Source organism: Elgaria multicarinata, chromosome 6, assembly GCF_023053635.1.
Source record: "Elgaria multicarinata webbii isolate HBS135686 ecotype San Diego chromosome 6, rElgMul1.1.pri, whole genome shotgun sequence".
Classification (NCBI taxonomy): domain Eukaryota; kingdom Metazoa; phylum Chordata; class Lepidosauria; order Squamata; family Anguidae; genus Elgaria; species Elgaria multicarinata.
In genome coordinates, this window is record NC_086176.1 from 14,000,082 (window position 1) to 14,022,239 (window position 22,158).

The 22,158-nt window shown below is 46.9% G+C and overlaps 1 protein-coding gene across 1 annotated transcript in view; it reads left to right on the top strand.

Moving 5' to 3' along the window:
* The first annotated feature begins 3,230 nt into the window (after positions 1-3,230).
* Positions 3,231-22,158, top strand: part of IGFBPL1 (insulin like growth factor binding protein like 1) — a 39,854-nt gene continuing 20,926 nt past the window's right edge. Inside the window, exon 1 of the mRNA XM_063128450.1 lies at positions 3,231-3,678. Coding sequence (XP_062984520.1) covers positions 3,231-3,678 — 448 coding nt within the window. The remainder of the gene's footprint in view (positions 3,679-22,158) is intronic.

A 22,158-nucleotide genomic window follows, 5' to 3' on the forward strand; every position in this document is an offset into this window, starting at 1 on the left:
CAATTACAGCTACATCCTTCCAGATGTGAGTCACTCTTTGTTATGGTCTCACCTGGGATAGAGAAATGATGTTGGAAGCTTTCTCCATCCCCAGCTGTTCCCACCCATCCCTATTGTGTCAGAGTTAAAAACAGCAGGGAAAATGGCAAACGTTTTATTGTTCACACACTTCAGCTGCTGCAAGTCAGAGCTTGACAGTTTCATGGGCTTCTCCCAGCTGACTGCACAGATGTGGGGGAAGTCTTGCCAATTTCACCATCTATCTACATACACTGTTGCTCACTCCAGAGCTGAAGCACATTTTGGGCGGCAACTCCCATCCTCCCTGGCCATTGGCTATACTGGCAGGACCTGATGGGTGTTGTAGCCCAAAACAGCTGGAGGTCAACTGGTTGGGAAGGCTGCAAAAAGAAATGAATGGAGTGGGTGCTGCTGGCGCTGTCTCCTCTTCCAAAGGTTGCCTTTGCACAGGACTGGATAATCCTTAGTTGTGTGAAGATCTAGATAATGTATATGAGCCTTCCTGGACCTGGCATCCTTCAGATGTGTTGAACCACAACTCCCATAATGGCCATGCCGGCTGAGAATTATGGGGGTTGTAGTCCAACACATCTGGAGGGCACCAGGTTGGGAAACACTGGCTTGGGATTTGGCTTTATTCACTCAGAATGATCATATTATAGGGTGACCATATGAAAAGGAGGACTGGACTCCTCTATCTTTAACAGTTGTATTGAACAGGGAATTTCAGCAGGTGTCATATGTATATATGGAGAACTAGGTGAAATTTCCTCTTCATCACACCAGTTAAAGCTGCAAGTGCCCTGCCTTCTTTTAAATCTGGTCACTCTAGTATAGCTCCTGCAGCTTTAACTATGGTGATGAAGAGGTATGTACAAAGGATACCTGCTGAAATTCCCTTTTCTATGCAACTGTTAAAGCTACAGGAGTCCTGTCCTCCTTTTAATATGGTCCCCCTACTTTTCTATGCAACTGTTAAAGATACAGGAGCCCTGTCCTCCTTTCCACATGGTCCCCCTACTTTTCTATGCAGCTGCTAAAGATACAGGAGCCCTGTCCTCCTTTCCATATGGTCCCCCTACTTTTCTATGCAACTGCTAAAGATACAGGAGCCCTGTCCTCCTTTCCATATGGTCCCCCTACTTTTCTATGCAACTGTTAAACATACAGGAGCCCTGTCCTCCTTTCCATATGCTCACCCTACTTTTCTATGCAACTGTTAAACATACAGGAGCCCTGTCCTCCTTTCCATATGGTCCCCCTACTTTTCTATGCAACTGTTAAAGATACAGGAGCCCTGTCCTCATCTCCATATGGTCACCCTACTGTTCTATGCAACTGTTAAAGATACAGGAGCCCTGTCCTCCTTTCCATATGGTCACCCTACTTTTCTATGCATCTGTTAAAGATACAGGAGCCCTGTCCTCCTTTCCATATGGTCACCCTACTTTTCTATGCAACTGTTAAACATACAGGAGCCCTGTCCCCCTTTCCATATGGTCACTCTACTTTTCTATTGAACTGCTAAAGATACAGAAGCCCTGTCCTCCTTTCCATATGGGCACCCTACTGTTCTATGCAACTGTTAAACATACAGGAGCCCTGTCCTCCTTTCCATATGGTCACCCTACTTTTCTATGCAACTGTTAAACATATTGGAGCCCTGTCCTCATTTTAATATGGTCCCTCTACTTTTCTATGCAACTGTTAAACATACAGGAGCCCTGTCCTCCTTTCCACATGGTCCCCCTACTTTTCTATGCAACTGGTAAAGATACAGGAGCCCTGTCCTCCTTTCCATATGGTCCCCCTACTTTTCTATACAACTGTTAAACATACAGGAGCCCTGTCCTCCTTTCCATATGGTCACCCTACTTTTCTATGCATCTGTTAAAGATACAGGCGCCCTGTCCTCCTTTCCATATGGCCACCCTACTTTTCTATGCAGCTGCTAAAGATACAGGAGCCCTGTCCTCCTTTCCATATGGTCACTCTACTTTTCTATTGAACTGCTAAAGATACAGAAGCCCTGTCCTCCTTTCCATATGGGCACCCTACTGTTCTATGCAACTGGTAAAGATACAGGAGCCCTGTCCTCCTTTCCATATGGTCACCCTACTGTTCTATGCAACTGGTAAAGATACAGGAGCCCTGTCCTCCTTTCCATATGGTCACTCTACTTTTCTATTGAACTGCTAAAGATACAGAAGCCCTGTCCTCCTTTCCATATGGGCACCCTACTGTTCTATGCAACTGGTAAAGATACAGGAGCCCTGTCCTCCTTTCCATATGGTCACCCTACTTTTCTATGCAACTGGTAAAGATACAGGAGCCCTGTCCTCCTTTCCATATGGGCACCCTATCATATTAGGACTATTTCACTGCAGGTGGAACAACATGACTGTTAGCTACGATTGGAAGCTCCCTGTTCAGGGGCAGGCAGTGCACCGCCATGCCCGATGCTGCGAAGGCGGCCATGGAGCCACGCGCGTGCGCTGCTTCGGAAAAGGCCAAACCAGACGTGATGTGAGAGATCCCTGATTTGAACTTCCTACTTTAAAACAAACTGTAAAAGGGGCGCGAGCCTCTCCGAATTCGGAGCAGCGGCATCGGAAGAAGGAGCGGGGCACTTCGTTTCCTGGCTCGATCCCCCCACGCCCGGCTCTCGCCGCCTTAGCTCCTCGGGGAAGTGGCGATTCGGGTACCGGTGCGAAGCCACGCGGCAGAGATTGGGAGCCGTCGAAACGGGGCTGGCGAAGGGGTTGCGCCCAGGTTCGCCACAAGCCGCGCTTTATCTCCCTCGGTTCCTTGTCAAGGGCAGCTTTTCTCGTTCTCAAAAAATGGCTAGCTCCGGTCCGGCGCGTTTTCCTTCTCAACTGCAGGCGAACCAAATGCTATGTGGGGGGTGGGGGCGGAACGTTGGTCTCCAACTCCCATCATCCCCTGACCACTGGCCCTGCTGACTGGGGCTGATGGGAGCTGGAGTCCCGCAACACCTGCCGGGCCACAGGTGCCCCCACCGCCTTAGTTCAGAGTGCGGGGCGGGCGCGCCGAGGCGGCCGGGTGTGGAGGCGTGGTCGTCGAGGGGGCGTCGCTCTCCCGCTCTCCCGCCAGCGACAGTCTGCGCTGCCGTCCCCTCAGACGGCTGCTGCTGCTGCTGCTGCTTCCCGCGCTTCGCAACCATGCCCGGCTCACGGGGTGGCGCGCCGATGGCGCTCTTGGCGCTCTGGCTGTGCCTGGCCTCGCGGGGCGGCGGCGGGGTCGCGGCGGGGGCCTGCGCGCCCTGCCAACCCGAGCTGTGCGTGGCGGCGCGCTGCGCGGCGCCCGAGCTGACGGCGCGGGACGAGTGCGGCTGCTGCGAGCGCTGCCTGAGCGCCGAGGGCGAGCGCTGCGGCGGGGCGAGGGGCGCTCGCTGCGGCCCGGGGCTGGTGTGCGTCAGTCAGCGCCCGGCTGAGGTCCAGGCCGGAGGAGGAGGAGGAGGCGAGGAAGAAGAAGAAGAGGGCACCGGGCGCTGCGTCTGCAAGGAGGACGGCGCCGTCTGCGGCTCGGACGGGCGCTCCTACAGCAGCGTCTGCGCCCTGCACCTGCACAGCTGGCGCGCCCTGCACGGCGGCCGGGAGCGCGTCCGCAAGGCGCACGACGGCGAGTGCAAGCTGGGTGAGCCGCGGCCGGGGGCGCGGGGGGGGGGAGAGAGAGAAAATTACCCCCCTGAAGGGACAAGTGCCATTCCTGTCACCTAGCCAACTGGGAAATGTTCTATTCTGTATTTTGCCTCCCCTCCATTAATTGAATATTTGTCTGTCTGAATTCTCTCAGTCATCACGAAGTAGGATTCCACACCTAGAAACTCACTCGCACTTTTCTGAATGCGTTTAATTTAAGCCAGGGGTCGTCTCTAGCCTAGATCCCGAAACTTCTTCTTGAAATCCTAAGAGAAAGTGGAGTAGGCAACGGTGTATCTGAGCATGTGCAAAGATTCCCCACCACAATCAGGCTGGAGACATCTGGCGTAATTTTTTTCAAGGGGGCTTAAAAACTGCTCTCCCCCCCCCCCCCCAAACACAAATCATAGCGTCAAAGCTGTTAGTGGAAGAAAGTTCCAATTGAATTCAAGCCTGTGAGTTTTAAGATTTGGAGTTGTAATAAATAGTAAAGGTATGTGCGTTTCTCAGGGCAGCTATCATTTCTTCCCCTAAAACACACACACACCGCAATCTTGTAACATTTGCCGGGAAGTAAGTCCCATTGAATTTAGTGGAGCTTACTTTTGAGTAGACCTGCCGAGGATTGCTGTTGGTCATGCAGTCTGTATTCTGAAGTCCTGTTGCCAGGATCCAGCAGTGTGAAGCAAGTGGGTGAATCAGCAGTTAAGTTTAGCTGGATGTGTGGCATGAGGCTTTGAGTATTTTGGTCTATACTTATTTGACATTTATACCACCCCACTGGCTTTCTGTGACAAATCCTGCTTGTCTAACGGGAGGGTGTTGGGGGGTTGCAGTAGGCAAATGAAGAGTAATAACATAGCCCAAAGCAGAAGTGCTAAAATTCCAAGAGTGCCTGTCATCATTATGTAAATCTCTGGGAAGGAATGTGCCTCTGCCTGCACCTTTAGAGGAAAAAGCAGCTTAGCAGCTCAGCAGCTGATTGTGAATGATCCCTTGAATTCCAGCGGACATCATTGGGAGTGTTTTTATCTCTGCTGGCTGCTGTTCAGGGCATAGACACAGTTGCAAAGATGGGGAAGAAAAGAAGTCATAGATGTTAAAATGCAAATAAGAAAGGAGTGTTCTGATCCACTCTTCTCTTGCAGTCCTGTGCATGTTTACTCGGAAGTAAATCCTGCTGCGTTCAACTGAGCTTACGCCAGAAAAATATGGAGAGGATCTCAGCTTTACTATGCTATTCTTAGGCTACTCATCATACGCTAAAATACAGGACTGGTGGGGGTGGGCATTAGGACAGCAATAAAAGAAAACAAAAACCCCTCTAGGGCCAGCCCTGGAGTTGGGCATAAGGAGATGTGTGGAGCATGACATGGTTGTGATGTGCTCTTATGCTTTCAATTGTCATAGCTGCGCTGGAGGTTTTTTGGAGAGGTGGGACAAATTGACTCAACACAGAAGTTGTGGGGGTGATTTTTGTCTGGGGCAGCATGGTGGCATGGAGGGCTGGGAAGATGAAGAATGTCAAAAAGTTGGAGATTTGATTGCGACATTTGGAGTTGTATGCTTGTTTTACTTGGTTACAGTCTTATTTCCTAAAAACTCCGATTTCAGGAGTACTTTAAGGCTCACTGATGTTCATGCTGAACCACGGCTCAGGAAACATAGCCGTATTTCAATGCAACATCAGAATTTACTCACGTTTGGTTGTGAGGAGTGGAGAACGGTAGATGCCTATCTTGGGATAAGGTGCTGCTTTAGATGGGTTTGAAAGGCCTCCTGCAGCCCTGATTCTCTACGGGTTTCGTTGAAATTAAGTGGAATCTACTTGCAGAAATATGTAGATTGACAGCCTTAATCAGCTCCTGGTGGTCAGTGGAAAGCAGGGCTTCCAAAATGACCCTTTTGGAAAATGCTACTGAATTCTGTGTCACTTTATTATTTCTTCAGTGTTCCGTATCTACAAATCACTTTACAGTACATACAAATCCACATTTCCTCTGCAGGCTGATTGGGGATTGCTGGAAATTGTACATCAACACATCTGGAGGGCACCCAGTTGGGGAAGGCAGATCTAAGCAATGCCTCCATAGGCTCCCTTCACCGTGGTTCCAATTTTAGGAATGGGCAGTGTGCTTTAAGAATATCCCTGACTTGGGCCATGCCTGTTGATATTAAGATTTATTCCAATGCTGGGATGCATTCAGGGCCCTGATCCTGCAAGCAAGGCTGACACAAGGTACTGCCTGCCTCAAGTAGACTTGAGGGTGAGTTTAGTTTACAGATGTAGTTTTGAATCTACTGACGGAATCATACTACTTAGCATTTATATAGCGCTTGTAGAGGGTTGGAAGCATGTAGAATATCTTCCCAGCAGCCCTGCAAGGCAGATCAGTATTATTATTATTATTATTCCTACATTGCAGATGGGGAGAGGCTGAGTGTATAGCTTAAGGCCATGGAAGGTGACAGCAGATGGCATTCTTCTCAGAGTCCAGTTCTGGGCTCCACAATTCAAAAAGGACACAGACAAGCTGGAGTGTGTTCACAGGAGGGCAACCAGGATGATCAGGGGTCTGGAAACAAAGCCCTATGAAGAGAGACTGAAAGAACTGGGCATGTTTAGCCTGGAGAAGAGAAGATTAAGGGGAGACATGATAGCACTCTTCAAATACTTAAAAGGTTGTCACACAGAGGAGGGCCAGGATCTCTTCTCGATCCTCCCAGAGTGCAGGACACGGAATAACGGGCTCAAGTTAAAGGAAGCCAGATTCCAGCTGGACATCAGGAAAAACTTCCTGACTATTAGAGCAGTACGACAATGGAATCAGTTACCTAGGGAGGTTGTAGGCTCTCCCACACTAGAGGCCTTCAAGAGGCAGCTGGACAAGCATCTGTCAGGGATGCTTTAGGGTGGATTCCTGCATTGAGCAGGGGGTTGGACTCGATGGCCTTGTAGGCCCCTTCCAACTCTGCTATTCTATGATTCTATGAGTCGAAGTGAGCATGATAGAGCCATCATTGCCCACAGTCTGCATCAGTAGTAGGGAACCTCTTTAAGCCTGAAGGCCAGATTCAGTTTCAAAGAAACTCTCAGGGGCCACATTCCAGTAGGGGGTGGGGGCAAAGGGCACCAAAGGGGTGGGTGGGCAAAATAAACCAGTGTGTTTTAGCTTATTGCCAATACGTAAGACTTAGGAAAGTCATTTCAACATTTTACAATGGGAGCAAACTACACCGAAGGTGGGAGGCCACCAAATGATTTTATTACAGGGGATGGGGCCAGGGGGAGGGGTCATGGACATTAGGGGGGCCTTGCTACTGGTGCTGGTTAAATAGGACTTGCAGGTTTTTAGAGCATTAAGAGGATAATGGGAAGTGTGTGCACACCGTGGGCAAGCTCTGTCATATTATCTTCAGTATATGTTGGGTCTCGGAACATATTTCAAATCAAACAAGATGGTGGAAGCTGTAACCATGTACTTTACGGCGACCCATTGGTATTTCTGAAGTACTTTATGACACCCTAATGGTAACTGTTTCTTTTACAAAAACCCATCTGTGGCAGTAGTTGGAAAGCTTATAAATTCGACAAAACCATAATGGGCTGTCTAGACAAATATCAACCCTACTGAATTTATGAGTCAGCCAAGAGTTGAGCCCCGGGCATCCTAGCTTGACGTTCCCACTTGTAGTCATTATTATGGACAAGCCCTTCTTGACTACAGTCTATATTTGCAAGAGCAAGATTGAAAGGTTTTCGCTTTCCCATAAAGGTAACTCATATATTTTTCAGATTGATAGTTCGTTTGTCCTATATTCAACACAAACCAGTGTCGTGTGTTGGTTGGAGGGTCAGATGTGGACTGGGTTCAAATCCCTTATCAGCCCTTAAGCTCACTAGGTGACCCTCTGCCTAACACATTACCGAAAGTAAAGATTAATGTGGGGAACTGTGTGTGCTACCTGGAGGAAGGGTGGATAAATACATAATAAATAAAATAAACAATTGTCTAAATGGGGCACAGTATTGTGTTTCTGCCCTTGTCTTCAACAGTCCATTCTGATGATAATGAAAGCTCAGGCAAAGAGGGAGCATTTATGTGTCAGTAAGTACCTCATTATATCTTAACCCAAGGGCACTAATTTATTCATGTATAATCAGTGGGGTGATATTTAACAGTCCCCTTTGGGAGCTGGGTTGTGTGTAACAGCTGCTTCTCTTTCTATTTGTAATTCCTTTTAGTTTGTTACATCTATGTTTTAATGAGCAAGAATCTGAAGGGATTCTGCAATGCTTTCTCTCCCCCCCCCCACCTTAGGTTTTGATTCTTGCCGTCTAAAATGGCATCTTTCAAAAATCAGTGGGTCAAATAGACGTATCTGCCTCCTTCTGGGCATGTCCTAATTTATTTAATGGAATGCTGCCCAACCCTAAGCATGGAGTCTTGTGCGTACGTGAAAGATGCTATTCCACTGCTTTTCCCACTCTCCTTTTAATCGGATCTGTTCATTCATGGCTTTGTAGTACTTTCTCTAAACCTAGCCAGACCCTCTCTGCTCTTCCTGCCCCCCAACCAACCCCAACCTCAGTCAGTCTTGCTAGAAGCAGAACTCGGTGAAATGGGAACCTCGCACAAGACGGGACCCTTTTCAAAAGGACTTGTGATTCCTTTGAGCTGCTCCGACCCTGGTGCTGGCTTTACAATGCTCTGAATATATCAAGAAAGAAATGACAGGTCTCTTTTCATCCCTGCTGGTGCTTTTCACACTCTCTAATCCTCTTGCTGACTCGACCAATAAGAGATTAGTCTGGAGTTCTGCTCATTTCCCTGCCGGTGTGGTTTCGGCTACATTTTCATAAATTATATGCGCGCACGCACACAAATGCACACTGCATGCACACTGCATGCACGAAGCCCATAGGCTTTTATCTCTGCAGGATTCTCTCCTCAGTACAGTTTTTGAGTTACAGCAATAGCGACCACACCCATTATCTTTTAGAACAGGAATGGACACACCTCAGGCTTGTGGAATTTATTTTGATCCATCAACCGGAGGCTGGTGCAAGAAACAGGGACTTAGAATTGAAGGATTCTGAGCTGAGGGATTTGTTTCGAGTACCAGAGTTGAACGGCACTCATGGTCCTTCCATGTGAAAATCCACTCCTGGTTACCCCAAGCTTTTGCCACATCAGTGGTATAATTTAGGGTGAGGAGGAAGAGTCATTTTACAGCTGCTGTTGTTAAACCATTGGAAACCAGAAACTCTTGTTGATCTACTGCAAATAGATCCAGATGGTGGATCCAAATGTGCTTTCTTTCTACCCACCTCTGACTTAAGAGTTCTTTTAAGAAAATACAAAACCCAGGGGGGAAACCAAAATTCACAAGTAAGCAATACCTTTATTAGGACCAAGCAAAATGCCACAAACGATGGGACACGCTTTCAAGTTCTCCTGAAATCTTCATCACGATAGGTAGTATAAGAGGCAGGGGAGCAACAGAAAAGTTCAAAAGTTAGGGCAGATGTTCTGGCCATGAGGTCTGCAATACTATAAACACCATTTCAAAATGGTGATAAAATGCAAATTGCAGACTGAATGACCCAATGCGTATGGCACAACAGCCTGCCATCCCTTAATTCACCTGTGGGGGGTGTTGCATCACGCCAGGTGCCCATGAGCACCATTTTTGCATGGCATCCATGGGCACCCAATTTACCATGGCTTGTTGTGTCATGCAAATCTGGACAGCAGGGGTTGTTTGAGGGCTAGGCAACCCACAAATAACCCATGGTTTGTGTTAGGGTTATTTGAGGGTTGTCTAACTCTCAAACAACCCTTGCCATCTGGGTTTGCATGACACAGCTAGCTATGGTAAGCTGGGTGCCTGTGGGCACCGTGCAAAAATAGCACCAATGAGTGTCCAGCATGATGCGCACAGACTCCATGGGGAAATTAGCCATGATGGAATGTCCTGACATGCAAACAGGCTCAATGAGTCTCTGGTAGGTGTTGCAGGTATCAGATTACACCTAGCAATCTATTCTAGGACAAAGACACAATGGCTGATCCCCAGTTCAGATAACATAAGGCCCGGCTGGAATACAGATCCACCTCCTGCCCTGGCTGAGACACGCAGGTCCCTGATTGAAATATTTTAATGAAGAGGGTAAAAAGCAGATCTGTGTTGCCACCAGAGGGCCTTTTATGTGAATTCATGAGCTAGCGCAGCTACCTGTTTTTTCTGTTAACAAAAGGGAGAAAAGGTTTGGTAGGCTGGATCTCTCCTGTATCATACGGACCTGCTGGGTTTCACCTACATGTGTTTGGAAAGGAAAATGTTTCATGTCTCCAGTTGTGGGGGTGAGCAATGCAGAGAGACCAATGAACACACATTCACATTGTCATGAGTTGTCTAGTGTTCTTCCGCAGTGATGCAGTAATAAAGCTGAAGTTTGAACAGCCAAAACGGTCATATCTAACTGTCTAATGATGGCTGATCACCTGTTATAAACAGAAGTAGCTTTGGCTACATTTTACATCTTGTTGATTGAGGCCTTGTGCAAGATAGGGGGAATTGAAATCCCCGGAAGACCAAAATCTCTGCTCAGGTGTTCAGAGACCATACCTACAGGTTTTCATCAAAAAGGGTTAAGGAAATGGTTGCACGGCAGATGCCCACAAATCTTGAGGAAGGAGGAGAGGAAGAAATGTGGCTATCTGTCCTATTTTACAGAAAACACTCCTCTATTTCAAAAGCTGCCAGAGGGCCCTCCTCTGTTTGAAGGCATCCAGTCTCTGAAGGACTGTCTAGTCCAAGTCTGGATTAAAAATAATGAACCGTAAGGACTGTTGACCATCACCAGTGATCACCTGGGCAGCAGGCTGACCAAGCAGGCACACAGGTCACCACATAGTCTTCTACACTACAGTGAGATATAATGCATTTCTTTTTCAATTATAATAATCATTTCTAAATTTGCAGCTATGCATATAAATGACCCTATGCAAACTTTATGCAAAACTCTGTCCAACTTTGTCCTCTTTCTTGGTGGTTCATAAGGGGCCACTCTTTCCCTAAGCCACTTTTCTAATCTGAATCACACCCAAGCTGCTGTTCAAGCCACAGTGTGTGTGGAGGGGTGGGGTGGAAATACATTGGTGGGATCAGGCATCAGAGAGCATCTTGATGGATAACTGGAGCTGGGTGTTTCCATCTGAGACCTGCACTAGGTGAAAAGTAGTGGGGGGGAGGAACTCTCAGGATAACAAGCACTAGCTTGGGACAACGTCCTCTTTTCCTGCAGCCAGAACAAGGCACCGTCTAAACCAGCCTTCCTCAACCTGGGGCGCTCCAGATGTGTTGGACTACAACTCCCAGAATGCCCCAGCCAGCTGGCTGGGGCATTCTGGGAGGTGCAGTCCAACACATCTGGAGCGCTCCAGGTTGAGGAAGGCTGGTCTAAACGGAGATGCTTTCCAACGCAATTCTGCTTTAAACTGGGTTTTCAGCAAATGGGATTTGCGCCTTCTATGGCACACACATCCAGTTACACCAGAGTATCCCCCCTCCCCCCAAAAAGGACCATATTTCCATCGTAGACAGGTGAAGCCTCACGGCATCAAAAAGCTTCCTAAAAAATCTACAAAAAACTAGGCTGCCGCCCCACCCTTAATCGCAGTGAAAGTCAATGCCTAGGTCAAGGGAAAGGAATGTGCACGTGCACCTGCATGCACCTTCTTCTCTTCAGCAGCCCTGAGCATCATGCTCAGCAGGAGGATTCAGGCCATGGTTTAAGAAGGTGTCTTCTGTAGGGCCAGCTTGAAAGACTGAAGATGCTCACCCTTTTAACCACACATGTGAATATAAAATGCTAGTTAGTGGTGGTTGGCTGGCTGTGTTAACTGAGTCTGAGTAGCCAACTACACTTTGGGCCTATTCAGAAGACACGTTAAGCCATGGCTTTAACCACAGTGGTTAAGCCAGAAAGCCAGGCTGTGTTCAGAAGACACCTTAAGCCATGGCTTTAACCATGGTGAATAAGGCTTTTTGTTTTATTCACCATGGTTAAAGCTGTGGTTTAAAGTGTCTTCTGAACACAGCCTGGCTTAACCACCATGCTTAAAGCCATGGTTTAAGGTGTCTTCTGAACAGACCCATAGTAGTTCAGCCACATGTAAGAAAGCCAAGGTGGTCCCTTCTCTGTAATAAATGCTCTTGAAGGGGGTAATTGTAAGTAGAGAAGGGGTATAGGGGAAGTAGCTGGCAGTGGAAGGGTTAGGCCCTCTCTGCCCCACCTGGAAGGCAGTGACCCCCTCCTGAAAAGGCTTTCCAAGGGAAAGGGGGCTGTCAGGGCTTCTTTCCATGTGGCTGATGTGTAAGGTGAATCTCCTCCTGGGTAAGCCCAGCCCCAGCATCCTGTGCTCCATAGCAGGGAAACCTAGGGTGACCATAAGAAAAGGAGGACCGGGCTCCTGTATCTTTAACAGTTGCATAGAAAAGGGAATTTCAGCAGGTGTCATTTGTATGCATATCTCACCTGGTGAAATTCTATCTTCATCACAACAGTTCAAGCTGCAGGAGCTATACTAGAGTGACCAGATTTAAAAGAGTGGAAACTACCAAATGATCAGTGGTTTGAGGGAAAGGGGGTGTCATTTGTATATATGGGGAACATGGTGAAATTCCCTCTTCATTACAATACTTAAAGCTGCAGGAGCCCTGCCCTCTTTTGTATCTAGTCAGTCTAGTATAGCTCCTGCAGCTTTAACTGTTGTGACGAAGAGAAAATTTCACCAGGTTCTCCAAATGATGCCTGCTGAAATTCCCTTTTCTATGCAACTGTTAAAGATACAGGAGCCCGGTCCTCCTTTTCATATGGTCACCCTAGGGAAACCTTCAATGGTGGTTTTAGGACTAGAGATGGGTTTGCCCTACATTGTTTCTTGGGTGAGCCCCGACAGCCGGACTTAAGGAGGCTTCGCAGCTCCTACGCAGGTCTTTAAAAAGAGGTCATTTTAAATAAGGTTTTGTACTAATCACTTCTAAGTCTTCATCTCGCTTTAAGTCTGCATCCTTAAGCAATTAATCCCAGGGAATGGTGAACGGAAATGGGCACAGAGAAATTTTTACTTTCTCTTTGGCATCGTCTGGAAGGTAACTGGAACAGAAATACCTTAGGAGTGTTTAAACCTTATTTTGTCTTTAATTTTTAACAGGAACGTCTTTTTTTAAAACATGAACAAAACAAAGAAATACTAGAGCGGTTGAAACACAGCTTCAGCAGCCTAGCAAATAATTCTGCAAAAACCCACTGATATTTTTTACTACTCCACCCACACCTACCTGTGTGTTAATTGTTTTTTGGCATACTGATAATAACCCCACAGAAAAAAGAACTAATTGTCCTCCTGGCTGAGAAGGAAAAAGCGTTCCTCCCCAAGGCAATTCTGACTTGCCGCAGGCTACCAAGTGTGTGGCTGTTTAAAATACTGGCTTAAAACTGTCATAGATACTTTGAAAGCGCAACTAAAAATAAAATAAGAAAATAACAGATAGAAAAGACGCTTACACTGCAGTGTTGACAGAATATAGTCAGTATTCTGCGCACTCCGAGCATCAACGCGAAGGGCAGAAGAACACCGTCCCCAAAAGCACGGAGTGGAGCCACACACCGTGCAGCCACCCTCCATGGCAATGTGACTGACTCTGACCAATCAGAAGCCAGCATGGCAACCACACCCCAAGTTGAGTGAGCTACAGGAGGAGCCAGTCTCAGCGGTGAGGAAGACTTAGGGCATGTCTACACTGGGCGATATCCCAGGGATCGCCCCTGTGTGTCCACATGATGCACAGGGGATCCCGGGAGCAGGGAGGGATTGTCCCTTCATTTCCCCGGGATATCGCTGTACCCTTTTTTCTCAGTTTTCCCCGAAGTCCTGGGATGATCCCAAGGACCATGGGTGGTATGGCCGGCTGTCTCGGCTTCTTCCCTCTTCCCCACGAGTAGCAGGTTATCTGAGGGAAGGAGCCAGGATGGGAAGAGTCCAGGGCCATCGGGGGGCGGAAACAGGGTCGGGGCTTTTTCTATTCTTTTTTACTTTTTCGCTGGAGTGCAGGTGCGCTCTAGCTTCTATAAAAACCCGCAGCCGCAACATCCTCCTTCCTCCCTGGACGTTGCGCACCGCATGTCAACACAGGGGGAGGATCTTGCGAGATCCTCCCCCCTCCCTTCCAGATTGCCGGGAGGTGTAGTTATGCCCAAGGTCCGAAGGAATATAGGATCTGGTGCATCTCTGCCCTTCCCCCGCCACGCTTCTGTCTCCAGCCCAGTTTGGACCTCTGCCTGCAGAATTGCACTGGTGATGTAGATTTGCCAGCATGGCGTCCTGCCACCTAACTGCACCATTGTGCCAACAGATCTCCACTAGTGGAGGGGAACCTTGAGACGCTCTGGCACAGCAAGACTTCTGCTGTATCCTAAAGCTCACACACAAAAAGGTTCTAGCCTTAACAGAATACAAGCTGATGATAAAAGCAAAGTTAAGGGCAAAGATACGTACAATACAAAACAAATTAAAAATAACAATATTTTTACATGGGAGCACTTGTGGTTCCAAAGTTTTACATCCAATGAACTATTAAAATAGTGTTTTCTTTCAAGTGGTCGTACATGTTTTTCGCCCAGAAAGTCGTCTTCAGTAGCCAAATGTCTAGTCTTGTATGCACATAAGAATTTTATCAAATGGGGCTGGCTGCTTTATATCCTTCTCAGGTAAAACATTTCAATTCCAGTCAAGCCTCGACTGTAGCATACCATGTAACAAAAAGCCACAGGGTCCTAAAGCTCCACAGACAGTGTATCTGGAACATAGGATTACGCCCTTATGAGTCTTTAAAGTGCTTTATGTCCGTTCTTGTATTTACAGCCTTTACAAGAGCCCTGTAAGGTACATCAGTATAATTCCACATTGTAGATGGGACACCAAGACCAAAAGAGAGTGACTTGGCTAAAGTGAGCCAATGAGTTCGTGGCTGAGGTGAGATTTGAACGAGAGCCTTCCTGAGTTGTACCTCAGTCTCTTACACACCAGGCTGCCAATTAGTTTCCAGGCGAAGTATAAAGTGTTGGTTATCACCTTTAAAGCCCTGCATAGTTTGGGTCCAGGCTACCTGCGGGATCGCCTTCTCCAGTACAATCCGCCCCGCACACTCAGGTCCTCTGGGAAGAATTTGCTTTCGCCAACAAAAACAAGGCTGACAAGTATTACCCAGAGGACCTTCTCTTCTGCTGCTCCCAGACTGTGGAATGGCCTGCCAGAGGAGACTCGTCAATTTAATAGTCTTTTAGCATTTAAGAAAGCTATAAAGACTAATCTATTCCGGCAGGCCTATCCAGTGGAACTTTAGGACGTTTTTAGGATGTTTTAATAATGTATACTTTGTTTTTAATTCAGTTTTATGTATTTTATACTTATTGTTGTTCCCTGCCTCAATCCAAGCGGAGAGGCGGGTAAGGAATATTATTTATTTATTTATATAGCACCAACAATGTACTTGGTGCTGTACAAAATATACAAATAAAACAGCGATACCCTGCCACGAGGCTTACAACCTATATTATTATTAGGCCAACCATCCCCAACCTGGTGCCCTCCAAATATGTTGGATTACAGCTCCCATCATCCCCGGGCAGCCTAGTAATGCTCACAGTCCATCACATCTGGAGGACACCAAGTTAGGGAAGGCTGCACTGGGCTACGTCACCTGTCATTGTTTCCTGTGCTGCATCAGACTTTGCATTTGGAAGCAGGAAAATGGTGGAGGGGAGGGGGTCTTTAACCCCTTCCCTTCCTCCTCTGTGCCTGCTCAGAAATATTTTCCTCGGCCGGAACATCCTACCAATGAAGAGGAAAGATATGGCATTCCCCTGGGGTGGGGGAGTCCATGGCCTCCAAATGATGTTGGACTCCAGTTCCCAACAGCCCCAGGCAACATGGCCAAGGATGATGGGGTGTGTAGTATAGCATCAGTAGGGCTCCAGGATGCCCACCCCTGCACTATCTTTTCCCAGTGAGGAGAAAAGCAGCTGGGTAGGAAGATTTTGAGGAGGCAAAAACAGGAGGCTATAGAGTTGAGCAGCCCCTTCCTCCTCTGGAATCTGTCCCTGACCTGTAGGGCTGCATTTCATTGGGGCAGGGAAGAGTTGGGTGGCTGTTCATGCATCTCACACTTACCATCCAGTTTGACTCCTTGCTTTCCCATTTAGCCTCGTGTGGCACAGAGTGGTAAGTGGCAGTTACTGCAGCCGAAACTCTCCCCACGGCCTGAGTTCGATCCCAGCGGAAGTTGGTTCTCAGGCAGCCAGCGCAGGTCGACTCAGCCTTCCATCCTTCCGAGGCCGGTAAAATGAGTACCCAGCTAGCTGGGGGAAAGGTAACCGCGACTGGGGAAGGCAGTGGCAAACCACCCCGCTACAAAGTCTGCCAAGAAAACGTCAGTGAAAGCAGGCGTCCCTCTAGGAGTCAGCAATGACTCAAGTGCTTGCACAAGAGGTTCCTTTCCTTTCCTTTTCCCATTTAAAACATACCGTGTGAAAATGCTTCCCTTCTGCTGTAGGATGTGCGTGTGTTTTTTTTTTAAAGTTCTGAGCACCAAAGCTTTTTAGGACCTGCATAACATCGGGACAGGGCTGTGGAGTCGGCACATAAAAACTCCAACTCCGACTCCTTTATTCATGGCAACTCCGACTCCTTTAATTATATATTGATATAGGAAATAAATTTCCTATATATTTCCTACATCAACTGCAAGACGCAACTTAAAGCCCGGGTCTAAAGGCTATAGCTAAGACATTCTGATTTTTTAAATTTTATTTATTAAAGAAGCCCAAAAATGAAAACAACGAGGTTATATTTTTATTTATTTATTTAATTGTATTTATATCACCCCATAGCCGAAGTTCTCTGGGCGGTTTATCAAAAGACTATAGAGTATAAAGTAATAGGATATGAAACTATAAACGAAAATCAGGAACAGCTTTCTCTACTAGTTCAAAAATCTAAGGTATATACCCGGATTTCTTTGATTGTAAGACGCCATCAATTGTAAGACGCACACTAATTTCAGTACCATCAACAGAAAAAAAAAACCTAAGACACGCCCGTGATTCTAAGACGCACCCCGTTTTTAGAGATGTTTATATGGGGGGGAAAGTACGTCTTAGAATTGAAGAAATACGGTACTTTGATATCAAAGTCAAAACTACAAAAAAGTAAACACCTAAAACAACTTAACAAATGACCATTTTAAAAGAAATGAACTCAGTTAGGTACATAAGTAACATAAACCTTTTTCGAGATTAAAGTATCATTTGAATATAAAATTCAAGTGAATATACATATCACAACTCTATATACAATTTAAATTTATTAGGAGTCGGAGTCAGGACATTTTTACCGACTCCGACTCCACGACTCCGACTCCACAGCCCTGCATTAGGATGCATGAAAAATGATGTCCTTGAAGTCTCTCGCACTTATTTCCCCCGAAGATTAGGACTGGATTTTCTGCTTGTAGCTTGGAATGCTATGGTTGTCAAACGGCATCACTGTTCATAAAGCATTTTACATCAGGCTTCCGGGATTTACAGTTTCTCCTCTGCTTTGCATGCAGTTCTTCCTTTTGAACCAGGTTGGTTTGAAGATCCAGGGGTTGGAGGGTGTATTCCCAGAGCTCCATTCCTGTGGGGCCTGTGAAAATCTGAAAGATATTAATGTGAATATAGCACAGTTAAGAATAAGCTGCTCACATCTGTTGTGAAAGGTAGATGTTTCATGAAATGGAAATGAAGGTGAGGGCTGCTGTTTTCATGATAGCGTGATACTATGTGAAACCGGGAAGACATGAATGGGTTTATCTTTTGAAACAAACAGAAAAAGGTGCTAGTTCCCAAAGTAGCTGCTACTTTGATCTTTTCTAGAATATGGCGCTATTTTTTTTCTTTTTGGCAAGAACCATAAAACATGTCCCATCCTGGAAACTTCCTGGTAAGACAGAGCAGCAGAAATAAGCTCAACCACTGGGGGATTTTATATATTAAGAACTGCGCTCCTGTGCATGTTTAAACCCAGCAATCCTAATTAATAGTGTAGAGCCACTGGAGAGTAATTGTCTTCTTTTCCTTTTTTACACTCCTTGTTATAGATTCCTCGTTCATTTGAATGTTTTCAAAGTTCCCTCTGCAGGAAGGTAAATACATTGCATTCGAAAGAAATTAATCCTACCGTTGGTTCCTTGCAAGAATCCTACGAGGCAGGCAAGAAGTGAGCATGTCTAGACGATGACTTATCCAGGGGATTGCCCTGGGATCAACCCTGTGCATCATGTGGGATCCTGGGGGCAGGGAGGGATGATCCCTCCATTTCCCCAGGATAACCGGGACGGCTTTTAGCCCGATTTTTCTCGCGGCCCCAGGATCGTCCCAATGTCCGCCACAACGGGCGCAATGCCCAGGGTGTCGCACGGCCCATGTGGACTGAGGGGGAGGATCTCATGATTAGCATATCGCGAGATCCTCCCCCTCCCTTCCCCTGGTGTAGACATGCCCAGTGAAAGATGGCGACTCACCCCAGATCACCCAGTGACCTTCATAGCTGAGTGTCTCTCCAGTTTCGAGTCCAATACTACATCCACCACACCACTCTGGCTCTCAAAATTCTTGAAACGTTGGCAACAGTATTTAGGGTTGCCGTGTCCTGTACCGTAGAGCTGAGCTCAAAACCCTCTGTGTCAAGCACCAGTTCCTTATACCCTGTACCAGCGGGTTGTCTGCTTGGAATATGATGATGGGCTTTCGGCAACAGTTCTGTTTTTACTTTGTTTTGTTTTTATTTACTGGCATGGAAACTTTTTTGAAAAAGAATATGCTGAGCAACAGCAGAGCTGGAACTGAGAGCGTTTGAAAGATGTTCAGCACCTCTTGAAGAAAGAGTCAAACCAACAAAAAAAAACTAAAGAGGTGGTCTGCTAATGCAGACATTTCCTTAGCTAAGTCAGGCAAATGTGAGCTTATTTTTACATTTTACCTTTCTTCCCTTGTTTGCTTCCTAAAATTTTACATACGAACTAGTAGCTCTCATGCTAGGAACGTACGTGTACCAGAGACCTCAAAACTAGGGGTGTGCACGGACCCCCCGCTCCGCTTCACTTCCAGATCCGCGATTTGCAGATCGGGCCGCCCCGCCCCCGCTCCGCCTATGTCCACTCCGCTCCGCTCGGAGCTCCGGATCCGGATCGGAGCTCCGTTTTCCCCCCCCCCCATAGGCTTGCATTAAGTTTAAAAAGTATACAACTTTTTTTCTGTGAAAGTTAGAAACCTCAAGTTTGGCACCATGACACCTCATGGAGGTATATACACGCACGCCAAGACTCAAGGCAATCCCGTCATCCCCTGATTTTTGGGGAATTTATGAAAACCGGGCACCCCATTCACACCCCTTTCCATAGCTCCGTCAATTTGCATGTTAAAAATCTCAAACTCGCCACCATGAAAGCTTATCCAGGGGTGCACACGCACGCCAAGACTCAAGGCAGTCCCATCATCCCCTGATTTTTGGGGAATTTATGGAAACCGGGCACCCCATTCACACCCCTTTCCATAGCTCCGTCAATTTGCACGTTAAAAATCTCAAACTCGCCACTATGAAAGCTTATCCATGGCTGCACACGCACGCCAAGACTCAAGGCAGTCCCATCATCCCCTGATTTTTGGGGAATTTATGGAAACCGGGCACCCCATTCACACCCCTTTCCATAGCTCCATCAATTTGCACGTTAAAAATCTCAAACTCGCCACCATGATAGCTTGTCCAGGGATACATACGCACGCCGAGACTCAAGGCAGTCCATCATCCCCTGATTTTTGGGGAATTTATGAAAACCGGGCACCCCATTCACATCCCTTTCCATAGCTCCGTCAATTTGCACGTTAAAAATCTCAAACTCGCCACCATGAAAGCTTATCCAGGGGTGCACACGCACGCTGAGACTTAAGGCAGTCCCATCATCCCCTGATTTTTGGGGAATTTATGAAAACCGGGCACCCCATTCACACCCCTTTCCATAGCTCCGTCAATTTGCACTTTAGAAACCTCAAACTCGCCACCATGATAGCTTGTCCAGGGATACATACGCACGCCAAGACTCAAGGCAGTCCCAGCGGCAGAGCCCGGTAAAGGACCAAGGGAGAGGGGGACCTTACCTGCCTCCGTCCGCGGTCCGTCGGCGTCTTCAATTGAGCCCGCGGTTTCACCAGGAAGTCTGGGCCTCGGCCCAGACTTCCTGGTGAAACCGCGGGCTCAATTGAAGACGCCGACGGACCGCAGACGGAGGCAGGTAAGGGAGAGGATGGCGAGGAGGGGGTTACCAGGCCCTGCCGCCGTCGCCGCATGGGCGACAGCGGCAGGGCCCGGTAAACCCCACTTACCTTTCCAGCGGAGCTCCGGATCGAGGCGAAGGATCCGCCTTCACCTCGATCCTCTTCGCCACGCTCCGCTGGCCCCCCAATCCTCTTTGCCTCCGCCTTAAGGGCAGGCGAAGCCCCCCACTCCGCTCCTGCTTCTCCGGTCCGATTAGAAGTGGAGCACATCCCTACTCAAAACCAGCCCAAGCTTTTTTCTGTTGCTCAGTTCCTCTTAGACGTTGACGTGATCTGAAATGAATGGGTGACCTCAACTTCCACACGTTGTGCAGGTCCTAGCAGGACACAGTAAGGAAGCAGAACAATTATGCCCTGCTGGTTTTGAGCTTCATGAGCTCTCCTTGGGGATGGATGGGATTTAAACCCAATGATGAAATGTACCATTTTTGTAACACTACACTAACTTCAAAGCATGGAGCTTTCACCTCTATCTCTTTTAGCAATCTTAAATGTCATCTGGTAGAGATGAGTGACGTGGTTCTATATTTATATCTAATAATGGAATCCAACCATGTTTATATCCTGCTGGTGCCCATTGGTAGTAATGTGATATACAGTGCCCAAGGTACTAAAATAGACAAGCGGAAGATTATATAGGGAAATGTCACCTAAATATGAAAGATGGAATAACCACTCAGTTCCGCATTACCTATTAAAATAACTGTCAATCATGATGGCGATCCAAAGACAGTATAATTTAGTTTGACCAAAGATGCTATTTAAACTGATGTCATGTTACCCAAGGAGGAAGCATGCTGAAAATAACTCATACTTGTAATATGATTGGAAATATTCACCTAGGACCAGAACTAGATGTTGTGTGAAATGCATGATTGCCACTGAAAACATCTAATAAAACAAAGTATGTGGTATGACATGATTGTGCATTTTATTTTACTAGACATACCCAGGGGAGACTAATATCCTGAAACCTGTAATATCTTGAAAATCGTTTAGGTTAAAGGGGCAGGGAGGAGACTATAATGGAAGGTGGACAAGTATTGACATTTTTCTTTAAGCATGCTTTTAGAATTGTAAAATGGACATGATCTCTTAGGCAAGAATGGGAACTTCTCATTTGTATCTGCTAAAGGTGCAAGCCATATCTACTGAGACTGGCTCATAATTAGACCACTTAGCTGGTGGACTGCGGTAGGAAATAACTTCAGGTACAGGAAAGAAAGGGCGTTTTTACACGAGGCATTTATCATACACTCGTTATTGTTTACCCACAGAAATTTGCGGGCCCTTTTCATAACGTCGTCAACCTCCAGTGCCTCTCCCATCAGTTTTTAGGTTTATTCCGCCATTTTAAAAATTTCCCAAACTGCAGTAATAAATAAAAACCACCATCAAAAAGATATTGTAATTTAAGAACCATGCCTTATTTTAGAAACTGCACGGTACCATCTACTGGTTGTATAAATTAAACATATGGAATGGGCCCACAAAGGAACCAGGAAAAACCAGAGGGGGGAGGGGAAGTACATATATTGTGCCCATTGTAAACCCATAAAGACTCCAGAAGACAAAGCCCCAGTAAGGCTGCAGGATTTTTCCTTAATGCAGAGAAGCCATCAGTCAGTGTTAAAGAATGAATGGTTATTTCTTAGAGGGGCATGTTGGGTGGGGGGAGTAATTTTTGCTTTTGGTTTCAGGCTGTCAGAGTGGCATAAATGATTTAAATCGGTATGCTTTGTCAGACAAGTTAGTAAAATATTTTGTGGGCAAGTAACTTTTGTAGAACTACTTGGAAAGCTGTACTTTGTCATCTTTGCTGTACTAGCACACCTCCGTTTCCTTCCTTCTGAATGGTGCCAGGAGCCTCCGATGGTGCCTCCGATGCTAGGAGGCGTGGGTGCCCAATGCACTTGGCACCTGTGCCTCCTCCAAAGCAAACAAAAGCAAAACAGGGAGGCGCGGGTGCCCCGTGCACCGAGTGCTCACACCTCCTCTAAAGCAAAACAAAACAGGGATGTGAGGAGGCGC